Source organism: Aulonocara sp. 'chitande type north' Nkhata Bay, linkage group LG23, assembly GCF_057382095.1.
Source record: "Aulonocara sp. 'chitande type north' Nkhata Bay isolate Kocher_YH1m ecotype deep benthic linkage group LG23, A_spYH_male_GT1.1, whole genome shotgun sequence".
Lineage (NCBI taxonomy): Eukaryota > Metazoa > Chordata > Actinopteri > Cichliformes > Cichlidae > Aulonocara > Aulonocara sp. 'chitande type north' Nkhata Bay.
The window spans coordinates 18,040,576-18,065,483 of NC_141365.1; the positions used below are offsets into that span (position 1 = coordinate 18,040,576).

At 38.5% G+C, this 24,908-nt stretch overlaps 1 protein-coding gene across 3 annotated transcripts in view; it reads right to left on the reverse strand.

Moving 5' to 3' along the window:
• The window catches only part of nlgn1 (neuroligin 1), a 309,102-nt gene that overhangs the window by 10,301 nt on the left and 273,893 nt on the right, over positions 1-24,908 (reverse strand). For all 3 annotated transcript variants that reach the window (XM_086283053.1, XM_086283052.1, XM_086283051.1), the window contains 6 exons: positions 7,633-7,845; positions 5,642-5,908; positions 5,201-5,562; positions 3,369-3,529; positions 1,465-1,621; positions 435-512 (listed from right to left, as the gene is read on the reverse strand). In XM_086283053.1, the coding sequence (XP_086139179.1) occupies positions 435-512; positions 1,465-1,621; positions 3,369-3,529; positions 5,201-5,562; positions 5,642-5,908; positions 7,633-7,845 (1,238 nt within the window). The remainder of the gene's footprint in view (positions 1-434; positions 513-1,464; positions 1,622-3,368; positions 3,530-5,200; positions 5,563-5,641; positions 5,909-7,632; positions 7,846-24,908) is intronic.

Here is a 24,908-nt window from a genome sequence, read left to right on the forward strand (position 1 = left end):
TACGTTTTTTAAAAATGAAATTAAAAATATTACACACATTCACAACCTCAAACCTTCAGAATCAGCCCCTTGTACATCAAGTATCTACTCATAATTTGCATCAAACTGAAGTCAGACTGGATGTTTATGTATAATTCTTCTCTGTCACACCTGATAGCTGCATTTACTGAACACTTTTGGCATTGCCTTTAAATTCATTCCTCAATATACTTCAACTGCTGCTCTGTGTTTATATGTGCTCGTCTATCATGTCTATATATATAATCACCTAAGTAGGAGATCACAAGAGCCCCTTGAGCGGAAAATTAGGCAAACTAGGTCAACAACCAATCTCAATGTTACATTTAAAACTTTTCAAAAAGCCTTCTGTGGAGGGAATGGCTCACATAGACACTTTTTGCCATGATATCACACATCGACTATTTAAAACCAACCTTGGTGGTGGTTGGGATGAGCTGGGTGACCTCATTGAGACTGTGTAGATGAGGAACCAGCTCCAACCACAAGTTGACCTGAGAAAAGGACAGAAATGCGTAGGTGGTAAAATCAAGCAAGTATGAAAACTGTCTTCAGAAGAGCATCTTAAAGTATGGAATTACAATAGGATGAAAATGAAACAATATTGCAGTTCAATTTTAAGCATTCAGAAAATGTCCCTGCTTGTGAAAAACAAACCCAAGACTAGGGCACAAGTGATGCATAAAGAGGAAACACGCAGGAATTTCATCTTTATAGAGACGAAAAATTTAAAATAATGCAAGAAACAATTAATTGGAATACATTTTTATAAATCCAGATTGCATACACTGGATTTATCCGTTTTTTAAAAAGTTAGAGAAATGTGTAAGATGTTAATAGAAACAGAATTAATTAGAGTTTAATTTAAATACATAATAAACAGAAAAATAGACCAAATATATCATAATATATGAGAAAGTCAACTTTTTTTAAGTCTGAAGTTTTAATGCATTTTTAACAGTCTACAAATTCATATCAGAATTATTTCAAGCTATCTTCTTTACAGATAGATTGACATGCACGCATGCAAATGCTATCAAAATATAACCTGTGAAGACATAGAAAATATCACATTAAAAAAAGCAAAAAAAGTTTATAAAAATGTGTTTTTATAAGGGATTTGAAAAAAGCCACAGATTTTGTGAGCGGTTTCTCCTCAGATAGATTATTCCAAAGATGATGGTCAACATGAGATTTAAATCTTGATTTTGGAATCACCAGCATGGCAGCTCTTGAGGCTCTAAGGCAGTAAGACAGCTCATATGGGGTCAACAAATCTGCTATTTAGCTTGGAGTCAAACCATCACATGGTTTAAAAGTGATCAGTAACATCTTAAAATCAATTCTAAATCTACAGGGAGCCAGTGTACTGAAGTTTCTATTGGAGTTCTCTTAAAAACAGTAAAAAGCTTATCTGCTGCATGACAGAGTTACATCTAACTATACCTTATTGGCTCGGTAATGCTCTTTGACCCGGGGCTTCAGGCCAATGTGGAGGTAAAGCTGGTCTTTCTGGTTGTAGCGTGTCCATGCCACTTCTTCAAAACGATTGGGCTTAGTGTGGATGAACTTGGTGTCCTGGGGTACAGGCTGGTTTGGGTCCCTTTGAAGAAAGAATAGGAATGAGTTTCCGTTAAAGAGGTCACAGAGGAGAGACGAGCTGAGAGTCTTACAGTGGAAAAAAAAAATGTTGTTGGCTGTTTACCTTAGAGGGCAGGAAGATCTAAAACCAGGCTAAAGGTGAACTGGACCTCTTAAGACACAGCTGTTTGGCTATTCAAATTTTAATTTTGACATAAGTGTAGCATTTGCCTCAGGTTAATCAGTATAATTATGAAAATACTGAAAGGCAGTGGTGAAATGCAGCCTCCAGGTTTCATCAAATTTTAATCAGCGCTTTTTAAGATATCACACCTGATAAGATCCAGAAAAGGTCAGAAGGGAAATTATTGCTCATAGATGTAGGGCTTTCTAAAGATTCTGACTGAATGGAAAGGTCTTAAGATACCTAATTTAAATTTTGAGACATAAAAAAAAATCCCTGTCACAGTTTTTTGTTTATTTTTTAAATTATGGATATCTCCTTGGAAGTGAATGCATTTATATATAATTCAAACATGAAAAGAAGCTTCCTGCCAAAGAATATGTTTAGTTGAATATGCAGTTCAACCATGCTGATAATTTCCAACAAGTACATGGTTCAATGGTTGCTATAAACCACACTTAGAATAGCTACTTTTTTAAATGTCATGTGCCATCAATTTTAAATGTTTGACTCAATAACTCAAGGCTTAAATAAACTGTAAATGCAGGTCAGTAACCCATGTGAATACCCCTCATATATTCAGTACAGAGGAGGACAACGCACTGAGTTTGGATCCTGCACTAAATAGAGCCACTCGCACTTAATCTGAGGAGAACAGATCCAGCCATGTGAACTATGGAGGCCCATTCAGACCCAGTGAGCGCCCCATTGTCTGAGAGCAGCATATGGAGCCAGCCAAACCTCATCAGGAACACTCTTAACCATTCAAATTGGTGGCATAAATCTCTCAGGTACCCAGCATTCTACGTCAATTTGGGGTTATATATGTAGATCATTAGTGCTCTTTTTGTTCCCCTCCGGGCTACTGGGCAGTGCACAGGAAAAGCCAATGTCCCCCTATTATGCTGCAGAAAAACAATTACCGCCATGACTATATAGTGGAGGGCAACATGAGACAGAGGGAGAAAAAAAGGATTTTAATTTTGTCGCTTTCAGAATGTCACTCTCCAGGCTAGGATCATCAATTAATAATGTATTTGAAGATATGTAGTGGGTATTTTCAAAGAATACCAATTATACAACACAGTCCATAAAACCCATAGTATGATTCACTACTCCTCGTCATACTGAAGAAACAAAATTACAGTGAAATTATAACTTCACTGTGAAATGATCACAATGTTCTAATGGTGATTATATGTATATTAACATATAATTAACACTACATAAGCTCATAAACTAATTGATTATTTCATGTAAACCAGCTCACTTGGTAAACAATCATGTACCCTTTTTTGGAAATGAATAGAATGTATTTTGGCAAAATCACAACCAATCATGTCAAACAATAGAATTATTTCATTTCCATATAACTAATAATCACATCAAATTATTTATCATTTACAGCGAAGTGAAATTATTAACTTTCCAGAGGTGCTGGTTAGATCAAGTACAAATATTAAGTATGAGCTATAAGTTATTTCAGATGTGGCACTTAACATTTTCATAACTGAAAAAGCTGTGATGGTTTTGTTCAGATTCATGAGATTCATAACACTGCATTGGCCCTTATGAGTCATCATACCCTGTCTTGGCAAAGTTTGTCCAGTAGGTCATAACCACAGCACTGAGCATAACGTCGTTCTTGGAGAAATTGCAGGGAAACAGCTCTGTTGGTCCAATCATAGGCAGGCCAAACACATATGGGATCTCGTCTCCATGTGCTGCATCTGCCCAGGGTGGTACCTAATGAGCAGCAGATGAATCAAATCACGTCAGTATTATTACATTTATGTGACAGATACAGGACATTAAAAGACTTTATTTTTGCACGGTGGATATTCTGACAATATGCATAGACACAGCAAGACTAAAAAGGCTGGAGAAATAGAATAGTTGTTGAGGAAAAAAGGGGGAATGAGATAAGTTGTTAATATTAATTTACCTGCCATTTTTGGCTCATTATTCAGTGAATTGAACAGAGAGAGAGAGAGAAGACAAGAGATAAAAGGATGATGCTGACAGAGGAAAATTGCTTTGAGATGAGTTTAAACTGGAATACAGAGTACATATACATGGTAGCTGTACCAAGTTGAAGTTAATATAATAAGGAATGTGGGCAATTTAATGAGCACTCTTTATTTTCATTAGTTTGTCTAGACATATTTGAACATTAACATTAAATGTTGCATCAAGTAATACAGGAAGAAGTAAGGATTTAAGATACCAGTAAAAAAAAAAAATCAAAAAACCAGCCAACCAGTTTAAATTCAATTCAATTAAATTTTATTTATATACCGCCAAATCACACCAAAAGTCACCTCAAGGCGCTTCAAAGATACAGAGAAAAACCCAACAATCATATGACCCCCTATGAGCAAGTGCTTTGGCGACAGTGAGAAGGAAAAACTCCCTTTTAACAGGAAGAAACCTCTGGCAGAACCAGGCAACCAGCAAACAAATATGTATGTATACATATGTATATGTCAACTGTTCAGTTCAGAGGAGACTGTGAGAATCAGGCCTTTATGGTCAAATAGCTGCTAAGAAACCGCTATTAAGGAAAAGCAACAAGCAGCAGAGATTTGTTTGGGCAAAGAAACAGGAATGGACATCTGTGCTTTGGTCTGATGAGTCCAAATGTGAGATCGTTGGTTCCACTAACAATGTCTTTGTGAGACGCAAAAAAGGTGAACGCATGGTCTCCACATGCATGGTTCCCACTGTAGGAGGCTTGGAGGAAGCTTGCTGGTGACCCTGTTGGAGATTTATTCGAAATTGAAGGCACACTGAACCAGAATGGCCTGGCCAGATGGACTGGCCTCCACAGTCACCTGACCTAAACCCAATCAAGATGGACCTCAGAGTGAAGGCAAAAGGGCCAACAAGTGCTCTGCATCTATTGTAACCTGTGGAAAACTATTGGAAAAACATTTCAGGTGACTACCTCATGAAGCTCATCAAGAGAAAGCCAAGAGTGTGAAAGGCAGTAATCAAAGTAAAGGGTGGCTATTTGGAAGAATCTAAAATATAAAACATGGTTTGACACTACTGCTTAGCCAACTACACATCACTGATTATTTATGGAGAAAGACTCATAAGTAAAGCAGCAGTTATCATACACATGTTGTTACATATGTGAACAATGTGTCGGCTTATCTATCAAACTATCAGTTCAAATCAATTACTTTAGTTTCATTTGGGAGCATTTTGTTTTGCCTTTAGCAATAAGAAATAAGTGATTTTATTTGATTGTACATTATTCTTGAATTCGTTCTGTTTACATGTGTTGATAAATGGCTTCTGCTCAGTGATACAATTCAAATCAAGACCGGGTGTTCATTCCTAGATTCCAGGTACCATAATACTTGAAAGTACCTTCAGAGCTGATGAGGCATGTGATAGTTTGAAGCTCACCTGTTCCGTCTGACAGTGGTGGTAGAAAGCATAGAAGTAGGTTGGAGATCCAAAACTGGAGTGCAGGTCAGCTGTGGCAACTGCTGGTGCTACCCACTGGTGATCGGTGAAAAGTGCTAGGAGTGTCTTCCGGCGTGTCTCTGGATTATGCCTATCAGCCCAGTCAGTGTACATAAACTTGATGGTCTCTCGGAGGATGTCTTTGCCTTCTGGGTAGCCATAAAGGTCATCCACAAAGCTGGACACGGCGTAGTCGAAGTCATTAGCTTGGACGCCATTCTCATTGTCCACGATAAGCTCGACAAACTTAAGGCCCTCGCCCTGGTTCACTCCCAGCATTATATCATAGTTGAGGAACTCACCTAGCAAGAGACAGTAGAGTTTGGTTAACTTACAAATTGTAATTACAAAGCATCCATTGGTGGAAAATAAATTGAATACCTTGTTCCATTAAAATCTGAGGGTCATCAGGTATAACATCGCCATCAATAACAGGGCCGAAGGCAATGTGATAACGGGCCGGCTGGATGTCTTGATCCACAAGCTCCTTGTAATGTTTTCTCTGCAGGCACAACACAAGCTCCACAGTGTCCTCCAGGTTGCAGCCTACCTTCCGAGCCAGCATTCGAGCATATTTGGCAGGCTGAAAACTGACAGCCCAGCTAGACAGAGCTGTGCCGCTCTGAGCGATGGCCCTCTGGAACAGGCCTTAAGACAAAAACAGCACAGGGGCAGCATTGATGGAGAAAACAATGAATTAGGTGCAATTCAGAGACTATCCCAAAATATGTCAAAATAAGTATAGATGCATAAAATGTCATTTTGAAAATCATATAAAGAAAAATATCATATGATAAATCAGCTGATTGAGAAAATGGAACGGAACCTCAGTGATCATAGGTCATATTAGAGGCAAACTGAATACACTGAAAAATAGTTTTGCTTATTAGAACAGACAAAGCAATATTTCTTTTGGCAAAAAAGAAAAAAATAACTCAGCCATCCTGATTTTCATCATGAACATAGTACAATGCAGGTTTGTTGAGTCAGTCCCATATTAATGCCCTGCAGGTTGAGGGTAACATTAATGATGTAAAAACTGGCAAATTCTTTGGTTTGTTAGTTTTCAGTAGTGACAAGAAACAAATCTGAACATTTACTAATGATCCTGTGATTGTTAGTCATCTTGAATGCAAGAAAAATCTTCATGGCTTAGTGTGATGGGGGATGTCATGTTTTCCCTTTCCCTTTTCTTTGATTTCCATCCAAATGTGTGAAACCCCTCTGATCACAGTTTTTAGATAATTATCACCAAACTGACTGTAATAAAAAGGTGTTGACAGAGTGAGATATTGGGGTCCTTCAGATATTTATAAATGTTGTTAACAAAGCTGATTTTGAATCCCCTATTGATGCTAAGCTAAACAGCTCCATCATAGATAATGGTAGAAACCTATGAGAGTTCATGGAGATTGTCTGAATCATCCAATCTATCATGTCAAACGTGAGTGGTGTGACTGAAATGAGATTTCTGTTTCTTTATAAAGCATGACAAATCCACAGAAGGCATTGGTCTGTAACATAACTTGAATGTTCCTAAATTCGCTATTTCCTTCTTCTTGAGAAATGTTTGTTACAATTACAGTGGACAGCTAGCCTGGGAAATAGACAAATCTCAAAGCTCAGGTTTCATATACTCTGACAAAATGACTATCCTGCCACATAGTGTAGGATTCAAACAGAAATCCCAACTACAGCAATGTCAGGCTACTGGTCAACACTGTCCTTATCGTTCTTATTGCTTACCTGACCTTAGGGAAAGAGGTGCTTCAAGTTCTTTCTTTCCATATATTTTGTTCCCCAGTAATGTCAATATCCTTTACATATCTTATCACCTAATTTTGTTTATGGTTAGAGGCACATTTTTATTTTTTTTTGCTGCAGATATACATGGTTGTAACACATTATTACTACCAAGTCTCTTCGTTTTGAAAAATTGGTCTCTGTATGAATAAAGAGCAACATCCCATTAAATAAAATCATATATGAAACCTGTGTTTAGAATATATGTGATGTTTTTGTTCATTTTTTTATTTTTTATTTAACTGTTTGTAAAACAACTGCTTTTAATTGCTCAGAGCGGGCATTCTCAGAAAATTATGAAGCACAAAATCTTTTGTTTTCTATATAGTAGTATATTATCAATTGCTTTTTTTCATGTCAAAGCTGAATATTGCAAGTACAGTGAAACGCAGAGAAAAAAACCCTCCATTCAGCACGTTCCGACGTTAACATACACGCATCCAAAATGACAACAAGCATCAGCAAAAGCAGATCACAACCTTTTTTATGGTCACTCGCTACTGAAATGAGACTTAAGAACGTATGAAGACCCCACATGGATCCCTGTAACTCGAGTCCTTGGGCTTTACCTTTTGTTGAGTTGCTCCAGCGGTTTCCCTCTGAGTAGTGAGACAGCGTGAGCAGGTTCACACAGGAAGCTCCAGCTCCGGAGCCAAACACAGTGATTCGCAATGGATCGCCGCCAAAGGCTGCAATGTTCTCACTGGTCCAGCGCAAAGCCTGGATCTGATCCAACAAGCCATAATTCCCTTTTGCTGCTTGGTCACCGGTACTCAGGAAACCTGGATGAGAGGACAAATTAAAAATAGTAGATATTATTTTAATATCTTCTCCTTAATTTTCTTATTTGACCATAAGCAGATGGCTTCATTAACAAAGAAAAGACACCTAATGGCATCAGGACTTTTCTCTGTCTTAATCTACACATTTCATTTATGGAGTTTGGTTCCTTTTCAACAAACTTTAGAAATGAGAAATTATGTTTATTTATGTCTTTACATTAGTAGGTTTAATCTTACAGTTTATCATCACACATCACGAAAAAAAAAATCATTCAAAAACATTCTTTGTACTTTTGTATTTTGAAGATTTTGCATTTTTTAAAATCTATTTTCTTTTTTAATCTCCTTGATTAAGCTATTAAGGTATATTTTGCCACTGTACACAGAAAACCAAAAGCCTCATTCTTTAATAATTTGCTGCAATATAGAGAGATATAGAGTTACGAGTAATTCAAATGAAAACTTCATGGAAAATGATAATGTGTCACAAAGAAGCAGTGATATGTTTAATAACATAATACAAATTTCAAATCAAGGTCTTTGTGGATAAATCTATAATAATAACTCGTGTTTTCAAAGGTCAGTACAACACACTGCCCACATCCAGACTGCCTTTCAAGAGAAGACTTTATTTGAACTGCCTATAGACTGCTTCAACGCCTCCATGATCTTTTATTTCAAGTTGAATTGATTTGTTAAAAAAACACACTGAATACACAAGGTCATGGAGTAATTTAACTAACAACATTAAGGATATTAATTTTTGTTGTTGTTGTTTATGCATTTATTATCATTATGCTTTTTAACCACAATAACAATAGGCGATCTCAAAAGTTTGAGGTCAGGTCAATAAGTGTTTGGCCAGATGTCTGTATCTGAAATGTAATATTTACCTTTGACACCAGACAACTGGGCTTGTCTTACAATTAGTTCTTCAGAGTTGGCTAGATCTTTACAAAGGATAGTTTGGGAAATAATTATGCTGTTTATTACAGTTTTTCCACAAGTGTTTCTGTATTATATTTTCATGCTGCAGCAATTACCTTTTCTAAGGTACTTTTTTCAGGCCTGTGCAAATAGTCATTCGTGAATCATAAAAACGAATCTGTTACTGTTTGTTAGCTAGTCGGAGCTATCACTTACTATTCAATTAATAGTCGGTGAATGGCACTGACTTATTCACTAAGTCAGTGCCATTCACCAAAATCACCTCCTTCTCCATCCGAGCTACAAGACACCATATACATCACTTTTATTTCTTTTACTGATCCAGTGAAACTATGGTGCTAACAGCCTTCAACTGAACATATGTTTAGCTATGCATCATGCTACAGGACGTTGCTGGTTCTTTGATGAGGTGACGCTATAATGTTCTGTGTTTGTGTTTATAGCACCGTTAATAAAAAACAACAACAAGTGAACAAATAAACAAAAAGAAAGTGAAACAAAATAAATGTCATGTTAAGATGTTTGCTTACGCTCATTCTCCTGTCCACTCATATCCCCTAAATTTATAATGTATAATGTGAACAGCCTGATGCTGCATGGCCCTAAATGTCACTGTTGCAAAGGATTGTGGGATGGCGTTATCTCCTTTCCTTTTGTAAGGTACGGACCAGTCTATGCAATGCTAAAAAAGATAAGAAAGGAATCTTTGAAGCAACTTTTCTTTGAATTTCAAGCAATCTGACGACCTCTTATCGCTTAGATTATTTGCCAAAATCCATGGCGAGTGAGGCTTCAACATCAAATACTAGTAAGGTACAAATGTACTGAAGAGACGAGGAGAGCCACAGGAGAGCTGAGGTCTTTTAGAGCAATTTCATGTCCAGCTCCCAACACTTCCACACTAAAAGCCCCATTAAGCCCTCCATGCATCCTGGGCACTGACACCCAACAACCACACCCAAGAACTGTCCCTTTCAACCTCACATGCTCACATATTTTCTTCCATGTGTTTTTGGATATTTTTATTTGTATCAGTGAAAATGAAATGCCTATTTCACAGTCTCAGTCAACACTACACTGGTAATTTACACTGGATGCATTATGTGTACACCCACAGAAAGCCTTTGAGGATTGCTAAAAGAATATATTTACCATCCTGCACTTCAGCCTGCATATCTGTTATTTGCATTAATTCAATTATTTGCTGTCATTTATTTTTTTTGCTTGTTCCTGCTGTTTTCCAAAAGTTGTAAATAATTACTGAAATAAAAATCATCATCGTTAAAATCACTTGGTGCAAAAAAAGAAAGGATGGCATCACTGGTTTGTAAATAATTACTATATGTGCTGAATGTCTTTAAAGTAAAACCCAGTATTATACATGGGGACATGAAAAAAGCAAATTAATATTAGTAATAATAAATTGTAATTTATTTATTATTATTATTATTATTATTATTATTAGTCATATTAGTGGTAGTAGTTGTAGTAGTTGTAGTAGTTGTAGTAGCAGCAGTGATTGTAGCAAGTTTATTAGTATTTCTACATCACTCTCACTACTACACACTAAAACTCTCTAGAACAACGACATTTACTTCTTCTGATACCTGAACAGTTTTTGGTATGGAATGACTTGGGGATATCTAGTGTTATATTCACAGCTCTGAGGTTTGAGGTTTGTCTGATTTTCTACTGTTGAGGACTAATTAAGAACTCTATATGAGAATTCCTGCTATACAACATAATTCTAATAATGTGAGAGTAATAAATCCAGTTTTACAACAATAAATATGACCTCCATGATATCTGCCCAATCCAAGATAACACTTACTGAACCATTCTAGCATCATGGAACTAATGTGTTTATTGTTCTTTGGCCTGTCACTTCGATATTTAAAGAGTTAAATCTATGACTTTATGCTGAACCCAGTTTACAAAAAAAATTCATTAGAAGGGATCACAAATCATATTCATTTTTATTGCATAACACAGTGATTTGAATTAATGTGGCTGTTAAGAGCTGTAATTATGCATGGCAGCACATGTGACTGTGGTCATAATAACCATAATGCATATTATGTTTACAATGGCTCACACAGATTCATCTACTGTCAAGTATAACCGCTGACATAGTCAGCTGAAAATTTGTTTTATGAAATTTATGATAGAGCCACTCTATGTTCGCATGCACGCTCACTTGCTTGCAAGTTTGCTCATTTGCACATATGCACAATTTTTAGGTTTTTTTTTGTATTTCTGCAAGTATTTCTGAACAAGCACTCATTTGAATCACGCACATGTGCCAAAATCCTATACAGTGCAGCTGCATCCACACATTCCTACTAACATCCAGACAAGCACACACCCCTGCTGACTGTTTAATTAAGTTCATTCCTTTTCTATTCCCCTTCCACTTGCTTATTTATTTATTTGTGTGTTTCTTGATCAAAGCCTAATCTGGTGGAAGCAACAGCAGCCATCTAAAAGAAAGATTTTAATTGATTCAATTTAGCTGTAGTGCAAGGATGGGCTGGCAATCACAAAGAGTGAGACAGAAAGAATGATTACTACGCCAACAGTGGTGGGGCAGTGGGGTGGGGCTCTATTCCCTTGCTGTCTTATATACAAACATGCACATAATGCGGTAATATATGAAAAAAAGTGGTGCGTTGATGTTACAATAAACATGCTTTATTTCCTCTACAGAGTGATGCCAAACATGTTTTATTTTCCTCCTCTATGCAGGAGTTCATACGTGTCTATGTCTCAGGTTTGGCTAAAAGCCACCATCCGTGATTTAGGAGCTCGGCCTTTAAGCTTCCTGGGATGACAATATTGAGGTGAACCCTGATCCAGGAATCCAGCTTTTATCCCTCCTATTTCTGTCGAACCAGAAAGAGAAGGCTAGACGAAGAGAAAGATGGGATTTTTTTATACTTCTTTCTCTGCACACATCTATTTTTCACAGTCACGGTCTGTATACTATAATCCTCTCTCTTTTCTCTCGTTTTTACTTTCTGTCCTTTTGACTCTGAATGGTGAGAAAGAGAATGAGAAGGAACAGTAGAGGAAGAAGGAAGAGGGAAAACACCATCACTCAAGCATGTAAACTCTTCCAGCAGATGTGGCTTATTACTGGTGGTGAAATCAAAAGAAAATGCAAAATTCAGAGACCAAAGGGAAATGGGAAGTTAAAGTGGAGGGAAAAAAGAGTTTCGCAGCGTAGCAAGATTAACAAGCATGCAGAGAACGAGGCAGCGAGTCTAGAGTAGACAAAAGAATGACAAGGAAAATGAAACAAGACGAAAAGACGCAGAAAGTGAGAGAAAGAAGCTTAATGACTAAGAAAAATGGCAGAATCTGTCATTGTTGTTGTGCTGTGTAGACCAACGTCTGAGGTGGCATTCTTGAACTGCTTAGAGATTCTTCTTCAAATTGTTAAATATGATTATCCCATGCCTTACTACAATGCAGGTTTATAAAAAAAACAATTCCCTTAATCTCACATCCTTTGAAATAACGCTCTTATCAGGTTAAAAAACAAAAAGAAATCTCAGTAGAATCAGCAGAATTGACAATAATGATTTCCGAGGCATGTCTCTTAATACAGAATCTTACGGCGTCATTTTTGTTCTACTATTCTGAGCACACGTAAAATAAATTTGAGCGCACGTAAAAAAAAATTGCAGGTGCAAGTGTTGCATTTTGAGGAGTAATTTATTTTGAGTGAAGAACAGCTAAATTTGAGTCAACAAAATTCATTGCTGCGTGCAAAAAATGTATTTCAGTGTTTGCTATTAACCATACACACACTCAGTTTTTGCATTTGCGCTTGCTCGCAATGTGTTGCTTGCACTCTCAACATTTATAAAGCGTTAGAGCGCTTTTGTAAATATGTGATGTCTTGATAAATTGAGCAGATATTTGAAGTTTACACTAGTGATGTGCGGATCGATACTGAAATATCGATTCCTCCGATACCAGTCATTTATGTTCTTGAATCGATTCTCATATTAAAATATAGATGTTTTAGTAATTTAGGAAAAAATTTGTAGTTTATCATTAACAGGAACACAGTGGAAATAAACTATATCATTCAGATTGTCTACACTGGAAGGAACTACTTCCTCTTCCACCTTTCATAGTCATATGCGAAATATGGCTGTATAAATGTGTTGCAGCCCCTTGGCGTGCGCACTCACAACAATGGCTGAGCGTAAATGGAGTCATGTGTGGATGTATTTTACCTCCACAAACAGCGAGACGTGGTTTGTGATACATGTGGCAAGAAAGTGAGGTGTTGTGGCAACACCACTAACCTCGTCAAACACCTCAGAGTAAATCATATCACAGAATATGATGTCTCTCGCGGAGTCCTTTAGTGCTGCAGGCAGGCAGCGTGTTCAAATAGCGCACAACTTCAGTTTTTTTATTTCTATATGATGAATTCTGCATTATTAAGAGATAAGAACAAGTAGTCTGATTTCTTGTAATCATGATGACGCTATAATTTGAGATACAATAAAAGATACAATAAATAAAATACGTTTTTGTACAAAGTATCGGTATCGGATCAGTATCGTCGATACCACCCTGAATTTTACTTGGTATCGGATCGGAAAGGAAATCAGTGGTATTGCACATCACTAGTTTCCACAGCACCATCCTCGCATAAAAGTTCATTTTGTGACCCAGAAAGAGTAATATTTCAAACTCCGCCACTCTGTTCCTCCGCCACTGCCTCGTTTGAGTTTTGGACGAAATGGATTCTGGGATATTGCATTTCATCATTTTGAGCTGATTGGAGACCAAAACAGCCAATCAGATTTTTTTGCATCCAAGTCTGTGATTGGCTGCTTTTGTGGCACAAATATAACGGTGCACAGAAAGAGTTGAACGCACACGGGCAGAAATGTTGACAGCACAAGCAACACATATCGAGCGAGCGCAAATGCAAAAACTGAGCGAGAGGGGCTGGTATTGTGTGTGTGTCTATGGATAATAGCAAGCACTGAAATACATTTTTTGCACACAGCAATGAATTTTGTTCACTCAAATTTAGCTTTTCTTCGCTCAGAATTTCTCCTCAAAATGGAACACTTGCACCTGCAATTTTTTTTTTACGTGCACTCAGAATAGTGGCACAAAAATAACGCCATAGAATCTCCACTGACGCAAAAAATCAACACAAATATACAATAACCCACATTTGGTCTGCTTCACTGAGTGAATGGGTTAAATGCAGAGAGGGATTTTCCCCACGGGGACCAATAAAGTACACTTTCTTTCTTTCTTTCTTATGGTCCAGGTTTCCACAGTTGCTAACTGTTCTACTGAACTATAATTTTACCGTAGCTCAGGTCTGTGGGAATGTGCTTAAAACTACTGATATTGTTGCATTAGTGGGTCAGCATACATAGTTCCAAATTAGCGGAAGCAGCTCTAGTGCAATCAGATTTTTTTTAAATTCTTCTCCAGTTTTGAAGCTGCAACCCTTCTTCAGATACTTTTGCATCCATTGAGAAATGACAAAATAAGATAAATATAATGGAATGCTCTGTTCTCATTATGTGGGCCTTCTGAACTATACTATATACTAGTAGCTCAGTGACTGGATGACAAGTCATTTTTGATCGAATACACTGCATGGCCAAACCATAACCTCAACTCATCTAGTACACTCCTCCAGTTCTGCCCTGCAGTCTATGGATGTCTTCCTAAAACAAATGGTGCAACAGCAGCTCTAAATATTTACAGTGCCTCAGCAATGCTCCATCTATATCTGTTCGTTGCTTACAACAACACTGAAGACAACGGCGCGCTGAGGGCAGCCGGCTGGGGAATATGCTGATGAGGCACAAAGCATTTCTCACTGGAAATAATGAATACAGAGCTACAGGATATTCACTCATTCAACCTTTATTTAGATAGCACTCGGGGCAAACACAGAGCCAGTTCTCATTTTCAGGTGTGTCCTCCTTGCATAGTTACAAAATTGTGCATTACCAGCAAAATGGACATCGGTATTTAGCAGAGGATATTATTATATGAATTAATTTAGCATGTGATCACTGGATGATAAATGGGTAAACATATGACACAGAACAACGAAGATCCGTGTTACTTTTAAAGATAAAATTTTAGCTCCATATTTCAAGAGATAAATAAAATCTTCTTATTTCTAAATGTAAGACCAGCTGTGCTTTTATACATAACTTTAAAAACATGTGCATTTCACTTTAGGCTGCACCTGATCAATCCTGTGTTTCACCTGTTACCACTAAATACATGACATTTTGTAAGTCACATGACAGGATATGCCAGGTAAAATGGCTTTTTAGCAAGTACCTGTGGGCTGCAAATTATTTAGCAGGCTGTGTCAAATTTGCTGTGTATATTAAATCCTTTTTACTAACTGTAGCATTATACCCTTTTAAGAGGAAAAGTAAGAAATTACATGGGAAGAAAAGAAGTAACAAAACAATTAGATGGTTTTCAAGTTGAATAATTGGCTTTTCAGCCCACCTGAGAGCAAGAGAAGAAGGTGAACACAAAATACAAGCATGCATATCAACTTATATTCCTGTTATGGGTGAGGTTTTAGCAAGAAGCTGCCTATCCAGTGCCACCTACTTTAGCGCCATACTATACTTGACCATCCAGTATTCACTCTTTACTCTGCTTTGTACCTGGCAGCTGAATAAAGTAATGAAGTACATCTGAAAAAAGGGATTAAAGAGACTAAAATGGTTTGCTTATAACAATTTATCAAATAGGATCTGTATTTTTCATGCTTAAGATATTGCAGATTTAAATTTCACACAATTCATTTAGGCCAGGCAGATAGCTGTTTCATATGGCTAACCGATAAAAAAACATGAAATGATATTAGCTAGAAACTTCCCCAAGAGAACTTTTACAGACATGCAAAATAAATAAATTAGTCATTTTACCGTTTTAAACTGCTAATACATTTTCAAAGCAGCTGTGTGCTTGTGTGTGTAGATGCTTTTGTGTGTCTGAATTTGCATTTAGAAGAGACACCTTATCTTCAGTAAAGTGACACCACAAAAGCAAGAGGTCCATTTAAATATTACAACTAGAGAGAACGAGACAAGGCAGCCGAACACACCTACAGCGCAAGGGGTGTGTGTGTGTGTGTGTGTGTGTGTGTGTGTGTGTGTGTGTGTGTGTGTTAAGGGAACTGATCAAAATTATCAGCCGCAAGTAGAAAAATTAAGCAGCTTTAAGAGTGGTAATGAGGAGTTACTGAATATGAAACAATTAGTGTAATTGTATAAAAATACTAAACCTAAGGTAAACAAATACTTTACCTACCACCTTTTAGAACACACACACACACACGCACGCACGCACGCACGCACACACAGCAGTTGGTTCACATAGGATGTCAAAGGCTGTTAGTCTACGGTGTCATTTTATGGTAAACTCTCTAATCATCATCTGTCCATCACCTTCTATCTTGATATGTTAATCTAGCGTCTCCGTTTTCTTGTCTATTAAATCCTCTCCTCCCTTACCTCCCTGCCTTTCTCCTTCCTCCTTTCACAAATCAAATTACACTCTCGACTTCAAAAATGAAATGAGCCACCGTTCATATTTCTTGTTCTGCACAAACACAAACACGTGTTAATTTGTGTCGCTGCCCTAACAGATTTGCCTGCAGGACAAGCTGGTATAGATTACCTCCTTCTGCAGGGTTGAAGGCAATGAGGGAGTAGGGAGGACTTCTCTGTGTGGGTGTGGATGTGATTAAACTGTTACTCAAGCTATTCCGGCTTTGTGGACTGAATGCATAATGCCCCCTAATTAGGTATGTAAAGACAAAAAATGGCTGGACCTGCCACATTATGAAGTTTTGTACAAGCAAAGATACAAGCCACAATTTTATATATATATATATATATATATATATATATATATATATATATATATATATATATATTAAACTGACAGAACCATGACCCATGGGAATCATATTATTATGGTGCAACCAATATAACAACACCACATCTTTATACAAGCTGTATATAGAAAGACATTCTTGTGCATATAAAATATTTGCAATTATGACAGATTTATTTGTGCACTGGTTGGCCGATTTACCCATAATTACCATGTGACCCATGCAAGGAAAAATGTAAGCAATGAAGGAATTTTCCAGTTGGAATTTACTTTATTTGGTATAATAGCTTTCTGTCTGAGATTATTTTTACTACAAAGACAGCGCTTGTTTATGATTTGAACAGCTTTTGGATTTCCATATAACATTAAAAGTGTTGTTTGCGAAAAGAGAGTTTAATCTAGATAGTTTACCATCTGGCAAGCAGAGAGAAAGAGAAAGATCATTTACTAGTAAATTGTATTCCTCCGAGGCTTGGTGAAATTACAAAATCCTGGCACATAGTCCTGAAACCACTGGAGACGTAAAGATTTTGTAAAGATTTTTTGGGGGTATTGTAAATATAGTTAGAATTTCTAGTTTATACATGCTGCAGCTCCACATTTGCTTGGTAAGTGAAAAATTGCTTGTTTGATTCCAAACAGAAACATAAATTCCCTTTGGGATTATGTCAGGAAGGGTAATTGATATAAAACACAGCCAAGTGTTGGTGGGCTGCCCACTGTAGCCAACCATTGTTACAAGGAAACAGCTGAAAGTAACACATACATCATATTGCCAAAAATATGCGTTCATCTGCCTTCACACGCATGACCTTGTGTAACAACTCATTCTTAATTCATTGTGTTTAAAGCGATGTCAGGCCATCGTTTCAGCTATAGCAGCTTCAAGCCTTCTGGGAAGGCTTTCCAAAAGGTTTAGGAGTGTGTTTATGGGAATTTATGACAATTCTTCCAGAAACGCATTGGTGAGGTTGGACACTGAAGTTGGATGAGATGGCCTGGCTAAGATCTAAGCTCTAATTCATCCCAGAGGTGTTCTATTGGATTGACGTCAGGACTCTGTGCTGAGTTCTACCACACCAAACCTGCTCATCCATGTCTTTCTGGACCTTGCTTTGTGCACTGGTGCGCAGCCATATTGGAACTAAAACTAAAACTTTAACTGGGACTAAGAGACTGAGCCCAGCTTCTCGAAAACAATCTCACACCATAATTCTGCCTCCACCAAACTTTACACTTGGCACAATGCAGTCAGACATGTACAGTTCTCCTGGTAACCTCCAAATCCAGACTCATCCTTTTGATTACCAGATAGCTTGTGGCAGAATCTCTCTATGCACTGTTCTCGATCCAATCTGAAGGTCACATGACGTTTGCAAGTCTGTAGCGAATAACTCTGCAGAATGTTGGCGACCTGCGCACACTTTGCGCCTCAGCATCCGCTGACCTCTCTCTGTGATTTAATGCACCAACTGTACCACTTTTTTGGGGTACATAAAATCTGAACATGCATTAAATCATGTACTATTAGAGAAAAATAATTGAAAACTGAAAACATAAAGCTGCACAAGAGTAAAAGGACAAAATGTAAAAAAGAGACAAAGCTTAGCAGGATGAGAAGATGTGAGGTTTCGCTGTAGGACAGAAATGGATGCACACTTCTACAGGCACAAAAGTACTGTGTGTGCGTGCATGTGTATGCATGCATGCATGTGTTGAGTCCTGATGTGAATAGGTAAGCAGCTTCCTTTCTTAGCACAAGAACATTATTAGCATACAAGTAGAAGGGCACCCAAGAGAATGAGAGATGAAAACAGAGTGGCAAAAAAAAAAAAATCTAACGGACAGAAAGCGCGACATTTCAGTGAGAGAGCAGAGAAAGACAGAATGAGGCATGTGAGAGGTAGATGACAATGTGAGAAAAGAGTGTGGGAGGTGCTGAAAAAGAGAAAAAACTGGAATAAAAAAGAAAAACGGAAGAAGAGGGCACTCAGAATGTAAGGTGGCATCTTAGAACATAAAACCTGCATAAGAATTGAAGACAAAGATAGCTCTGACAAGTTTAGTCCTGTAGATGGATAATAAAATAAAGATGGAGGCACAAAGATGGACTGAGGGAATGAAAAAGTAATGGAGCTACTCAAGAGTCCAAAGGCTTTAGTGTAGAAGATAGAGAGCCTATGGTAGCATACACTATATTTAGTAGAGTAAGGTGAGGTGTGTGCACACCTTCAAATTGTACTAATTGTGTAATAAAACGACTAAACCATTTCTCTAGTGTAATAACAGTGGCACAAACAGAGAAGTCCTAAAATAGAAAGTCCCAAAGGAAAAGAATAATTTGAATTAAACTGGGGATGTGCTTGACACATTGCCACTGTGCATGCAAACGTCAGCACAGTGATATTTGCTCTTTGCACTCAACTCAAAGAACTCTTCTTCTAAATGACTGGCATAGCTGGTGAAGGAAAAAACAAAACACACATTATGCCACAACACTAAACGACCAATAAAACATACAATGCGCAGGATATATGCCATTCCAAAACAAACCCAATGTGGGATTTTTCCAACTGTTGCAGTAGTTTCACTAACATCGGTTATGTGCCATCTGGAAATCATATGCTTCTACATTGATGGATTATAGAGATGCCTGTAGAGAGGAGACTGTTCACAGATCTGTGCTTCCAGCACATCAGTTTTGCATGTGCACAATGTTAGAAAAGCTGGGATCTGCACAATCAGCCAAAAGGACAACAAAGCAGTCCATGAGGCAACAGTAAAGGCAACATTTGCCTTTCTAAATATGTAGTCTGTTAAATAAACCACTGATTGGTATAAAAATGCTTGACAGCAACGCAATAACAGCAACAAGCACAACAGTAAATAACCAATCAAAGCTACATTCATAGTATATATGAGGGAGTGTTGAAAGGAGTGTAAGTGTGACTAAGCCAGTCCTCTGCCTCAAGCATGGAAATCTATCTACTTAGTACGATTGATTATAAATCATAATTAATCACAATTCATCAATTTTTTTCTTGCTGCGAGGTAACAGTGCAAATGACGGCACTATCATGCTGCCCTAATAATAATAATACCAATCTTTCTTTAAATACACACTGTAAAATACCCCCTGAATGAGAAAACAAAAAGTGCATTGCAAACACTAAACACTATTCTTCAGATTTCACAGTCCCAAAATCCATCAGCCCACAGCACAGGAGTGTCTGAAAGCATCAAATCAACATTCTAATGCATCCCTGGCCTTCAAAACCCCATATAGGTCAGAGCGCATGCTGCTACAATCTTGAAGTGAGGTGGCTTTCAGATATACATGTCTCTTGTAAGAGCAGCTTAAGCTGCTTAGTGCTTTTATGGTGAAGGCACTCTAGTGGACTCAGAGCCATGGTACTGGGCATCACCAGCCCCTCTCCTCTGAATAGAAAATACAGAACATGTTATCCATGTTATTTTTTTTTTTTTATAAAGTGAAGGAGGTAAATGGGGGAGAGAGAGAGAGAGAAAGACTGAGAAGAGAGAGGGCAGTATTAACATGACACTGACCCCCCTCTTCTGTTTCATTTTCTACCAGGTAAGAGAAATCAGAGGAAAAAAATTGAATTAATTCAGAAGTTGTTGGTAAAAATCTGTTCCTCAAATTTCCACTGAGGTAGTTACTAAAGTGACAGAAAGTAAGAGCATTAATCTGTATTAAGTTTGTATTTATAAAAATGACCTGCCCTGACTGGGACAAGGACTCATTGCATGTTAAAGCCTCGGTAAAGTGTTCAGGTCTTTGGACATGAGAGAAACGAGGAGAGTGCAGCACGACCTACAGGTGAAGCTCAACAAAAGTCATAAGGGAGTATGTAGAGTGGAATTTATTTATTTTTTAAATCTGCGTGTTTAAGGTGACAGAAAGACCACCAGAGGAAAGACTGGGGAAAGCAAATGACCTAAATAATCTTTTCAACAGATTTAGTTCACAGCCCTATTCTCTACACTCCACACACCCACACCACTGTCAGTGATTTTCCCTTTCTTCCCTGCTTAGCCCCAAGTGAACTCTATGGATCAGACCCACCTCCATCTGTGACAAACACCCTGTGCTTAACTGTAGGAGACAGGAGAGCTGGAGAAATTACACAGGGCAACACTGCTGGCCCTGATGGTATCAGCCAAAAGGCTCTGAGGATCTGTGCTTTCCAGCTATCTTTGCTCCGGAGTGACATTTACAGCCTGATTCTGAAACTGGAGATGGTACCTGGATGGTTGACAACATCCTGTGTGATGACCATATGATGATGATATCATATACAGTGGGGCAAAAAAGTATTTAGTCAGCCACCGATTGTGCAAGTTCCCCCACTTAAAATGATGACAGAGGTCAGTAATTTGCACCAGAGGTACACTTCAACTGTGAGAGACAGAATGTGAAAAAAAAAAATCCATGAATCCACATGGTAGGATTTGTAAAGAATTTATTCGTAAATTAGGGTGGAAAATAAGTATTTGGTCACCTCAAACATGGAAAATCTCTGGCTCTCACAGACCTGTAACGTCTTCTGTAAGAAGCTTTTCTGTCCCCCACTCATTACCTGTTTGAATGGCACCTGTTTGAACTCATCATCTGTATAAAAGACACCTGTCCACAGCCTCAAACAGTCAGACTCCAAACTCCGCCATGGCCAAGACCAAAGAGCTTTTGAAGGACACCAGGAAAAGTATTGTAGACCTGCACCAGACTGGGAAGAGTGAATCTACAATAGGCAAGCAGCTTGGTGTGAAAAAATCAACTGTGGGAGCAATCATCAGAAAATGGAAGACATACAAGACCACTGATAATCTCCCTCCATCTGGGGCTCCACGCAAGATCTCATCCCGTGGGGTCAAAATGATCATGAGAACGGTGAGCAAAGATCCCAGAACCACACGGGGAGACCTGGTGAATGACCTGCAGAGAGCTGGGACCAAAGTAACAAAGGTCACCATCAGTAACACACTACAACGGCAGGGAATCAAATCCCGCAGTGCCAGACGTGTTCCGCTGCTGAAGCCAGTGCATGTCCAGGCCCGTCTGAAGTTTGCCAGAGAGCACATGGATGATACAGCAGAGGATTGGGAGAATGTCATGTGGTCAGATGAAACCAAAGTAGAACTTTTTGGTATAAACTCAACTCGTCGTGTTTGGAGGAAGAAGAATAGTGAGTTGCATCCCAAGAACACCATACCTACTGTGAAGCATGGGGGTGGAAACATCATGCTATGGGGCTGTTTTTCTGCCAAGGGGACAGGACGACTGATCCGTGTTAAGGACAGAATGAATGGGGCCATGTATCGTGAGATTTTGAGCCAAAACCTCCTTCCATCAGTGAGAACTTTGAAGATGAAACGAGGCTGGGTCTTCCAACATGACAATGATCCAAAACACACCGCCCGGGCAACAAAGGAGTGGCTCCGTAAGAAGCATTTGAAAGTCCTGGAGTGGCCTAGCCAGTCTCCAGACCTCAACCCCATAGAAAATCTGTGGCGGGAGATGAAAGTCCGTGTTGCTCGGCGACAGCCCCAAAACATCACTGCTCTCGAGAAGATCTGCATGGAGGAATGGGCCAAAATACCAGCTACTGTGTGTGCAAACCTGGTAAAGACCTATAGTAAACGTTTGACCTCTGTTATTGCCAACAAAGGTTATGTTACAAAGTATTGAGTTGTATTTTTGTTATTGACCAAATACTTATTTTCCACCCTGATTTACGAATAAATTCTTTACAAATCCTACCATGTGGATTCATGGATTTTTTTTTCACATTCTCTCTCTCACAGTTGAAGTGTACCTCTGGTGCAAATTACTGACCTCTGTCATCATTTTAGGTGGGGGAACTTGCACAATCGGTGGCTGACTAAATACTTTTTTGCCCCACTGTATGCCCTATAGCTGGAGAAAAGGCTAACATTGTTATCTTTTTACAAAAAAACAGCTAAACATGAGAGGTTTTTGGACCAATTTTGTGTTCTCCATTCTTTAAGCACCGGTTTGAGCACCGTTTAAGCATCAGCACCGTTTCAAAAGTACCGGTTTGGCACCTGTATCGGATAAAACCTAAACGATACCCATCCCTACTGGAGAGAGTACTCTTGGCCCACATGAAACTATAGGCGAAAACCTCTCTTGACGCTCTGCAGGTCAGATATCAAACTAATCTGGCAGTAGATGATTAGGTTATCTGGAAGCTGCAGATAGCTTTCCCTCATCCTGCTGCACTGCGAGAATCACCTTCTTTGATTTCTCAAGTGCATCTAGCTGATTTGATAATGTGAAGTACAGGAGCTCAACAAGGAACTGTGCTGTCCCCACTCTTGTTCGCCTTGGACACTTTCAGTACAACTCTAGAACATGCCACCTACAGAAATACAATACTGCATTCACTTGATATATAAGTGATAGGCAAAAGGAGGAATGCAGAGCACTTGTGGATGATTTTGTGGTGGTTTGGGAAAAATCATCTACTTTTAAATGTTTATAAGACTAGAGATGTGGCGAACATCTCCAGAGGGAAGCTACTGTAAATGGCCCACATCTATCTTGGGACAGGATAAGGCGAAGAAGTACAAGTATCCGGCGTCCACATTGACAGACAGGCTGAACTGGAACACCAACACATAAGAAGAAGATGATCAGGCTCTATTGAAAAAGAAAGTTGAGATCATTCATGTGAAAAAATGTTGAAGATTTTCTATCAGTGTGTTGCTGTAATATGCTGGGGGAGCAGCATTGGAGATGATGGTGATTTATTCCAAACTGGACACATTTGAAGATGTACTAGAGAGGAGTTTACTGAACAAGTTGTTCAGTCATGGATAATCCTGATCTGCCTCTGCACTACTTACTGGAGAGGCAGCACTTTCTCTAACAGGATGATTCAGCTGATCTGTAAAATGCATCTGTCAAGCAAAAAAATGAAACGTTTATTTCAATCCAGCAAGTTTGATTAACAATGCACAATTTTAAAATATCAAATGTCTAAAATCCAGTTGAATTAGTTTGGTTAGGATTTTACCACCTACATTTAACACCGCAAGACTCTAAATTACATGCTCAGTAACAGCGAGACTGGGGATCACATTTCTCCATGTTTCATTTTCTTCTCTATTTCCCTCACCTGCCCTCTCAGTAATGACCTTTTATTGGCATGAAAGGAAAGAACAGTTGCCAAAAAGATAAACATATTACATTAAATCTTTTCTGTCCTCACATTCATGTCCTCTGCCACTCCACCCTCCCACAACCCTCTCTCACTGTGTCATTGCTTCCTCCCTAATGAGCCACCCAGGAGGTGATGTCGCTGTACGGCTGCCCATTGCCTCCAGTCATAAGCAAGCTGGCTGAAAATGTCAGCCTGCCTCTTGCACTATCTGAGCTCTGCACACCCACACAATACAGCTCACACCTTAAACGTAGTTGCACATATACCTTCATGCATAATGTCCTAATGCTTTAGGATCACAAGTGCCTTTTCTTACCACAAACTACTAGTTACTAGAAACTTTACTAGAACTAGAAACTCAAGCACGCATACATAAAAAAGATGTTATATTCAGAAGAACACAACATCGACACGGACAAACATAATCACTGCGTTCACTTTGAGTGGACACACATGATCACACGACCAAGCAGCATCTCACCCTTCTAAACACACGTAGACTGACTGTAAACACCTGCACACAATCACACAGACATCAGTCCCAGTCACCTGATTTGCGGCTGGAGAAAAGGTTACTTGCCCAGATGGAACACTCTGCTCTTTTCTCTCTTCTTCTTTTTGTCAATTTGTGTGAGGCTGAGTAAAGGTTAGGATTGCTGAGGCGCTTCTCTGTGGCCGTTTTGTCATTCTTTGGCCTTTACTACTTCTGACTTCACTTGTGGTTCTCCACTGAGAATCTAGTTTTAGAGTTGTTGGAGGCTGATGAAGAAAAATTGGGAGTAAACTACTAAAACCAGCCACTGTTTACAGTATTCCCAACTTTCTGGAAAAAATAAAAAAAATTAAAATCAATAAACTGGACAGTATTAGCATGAAAGTGATACTATAAACCCCAAATTTGATGTTAATATGTAAAGACACTGTACACCTCTCACCGACTGCGTGCAGTGTTGCTCTAACAATCTACTTAGCTTTTGTTTC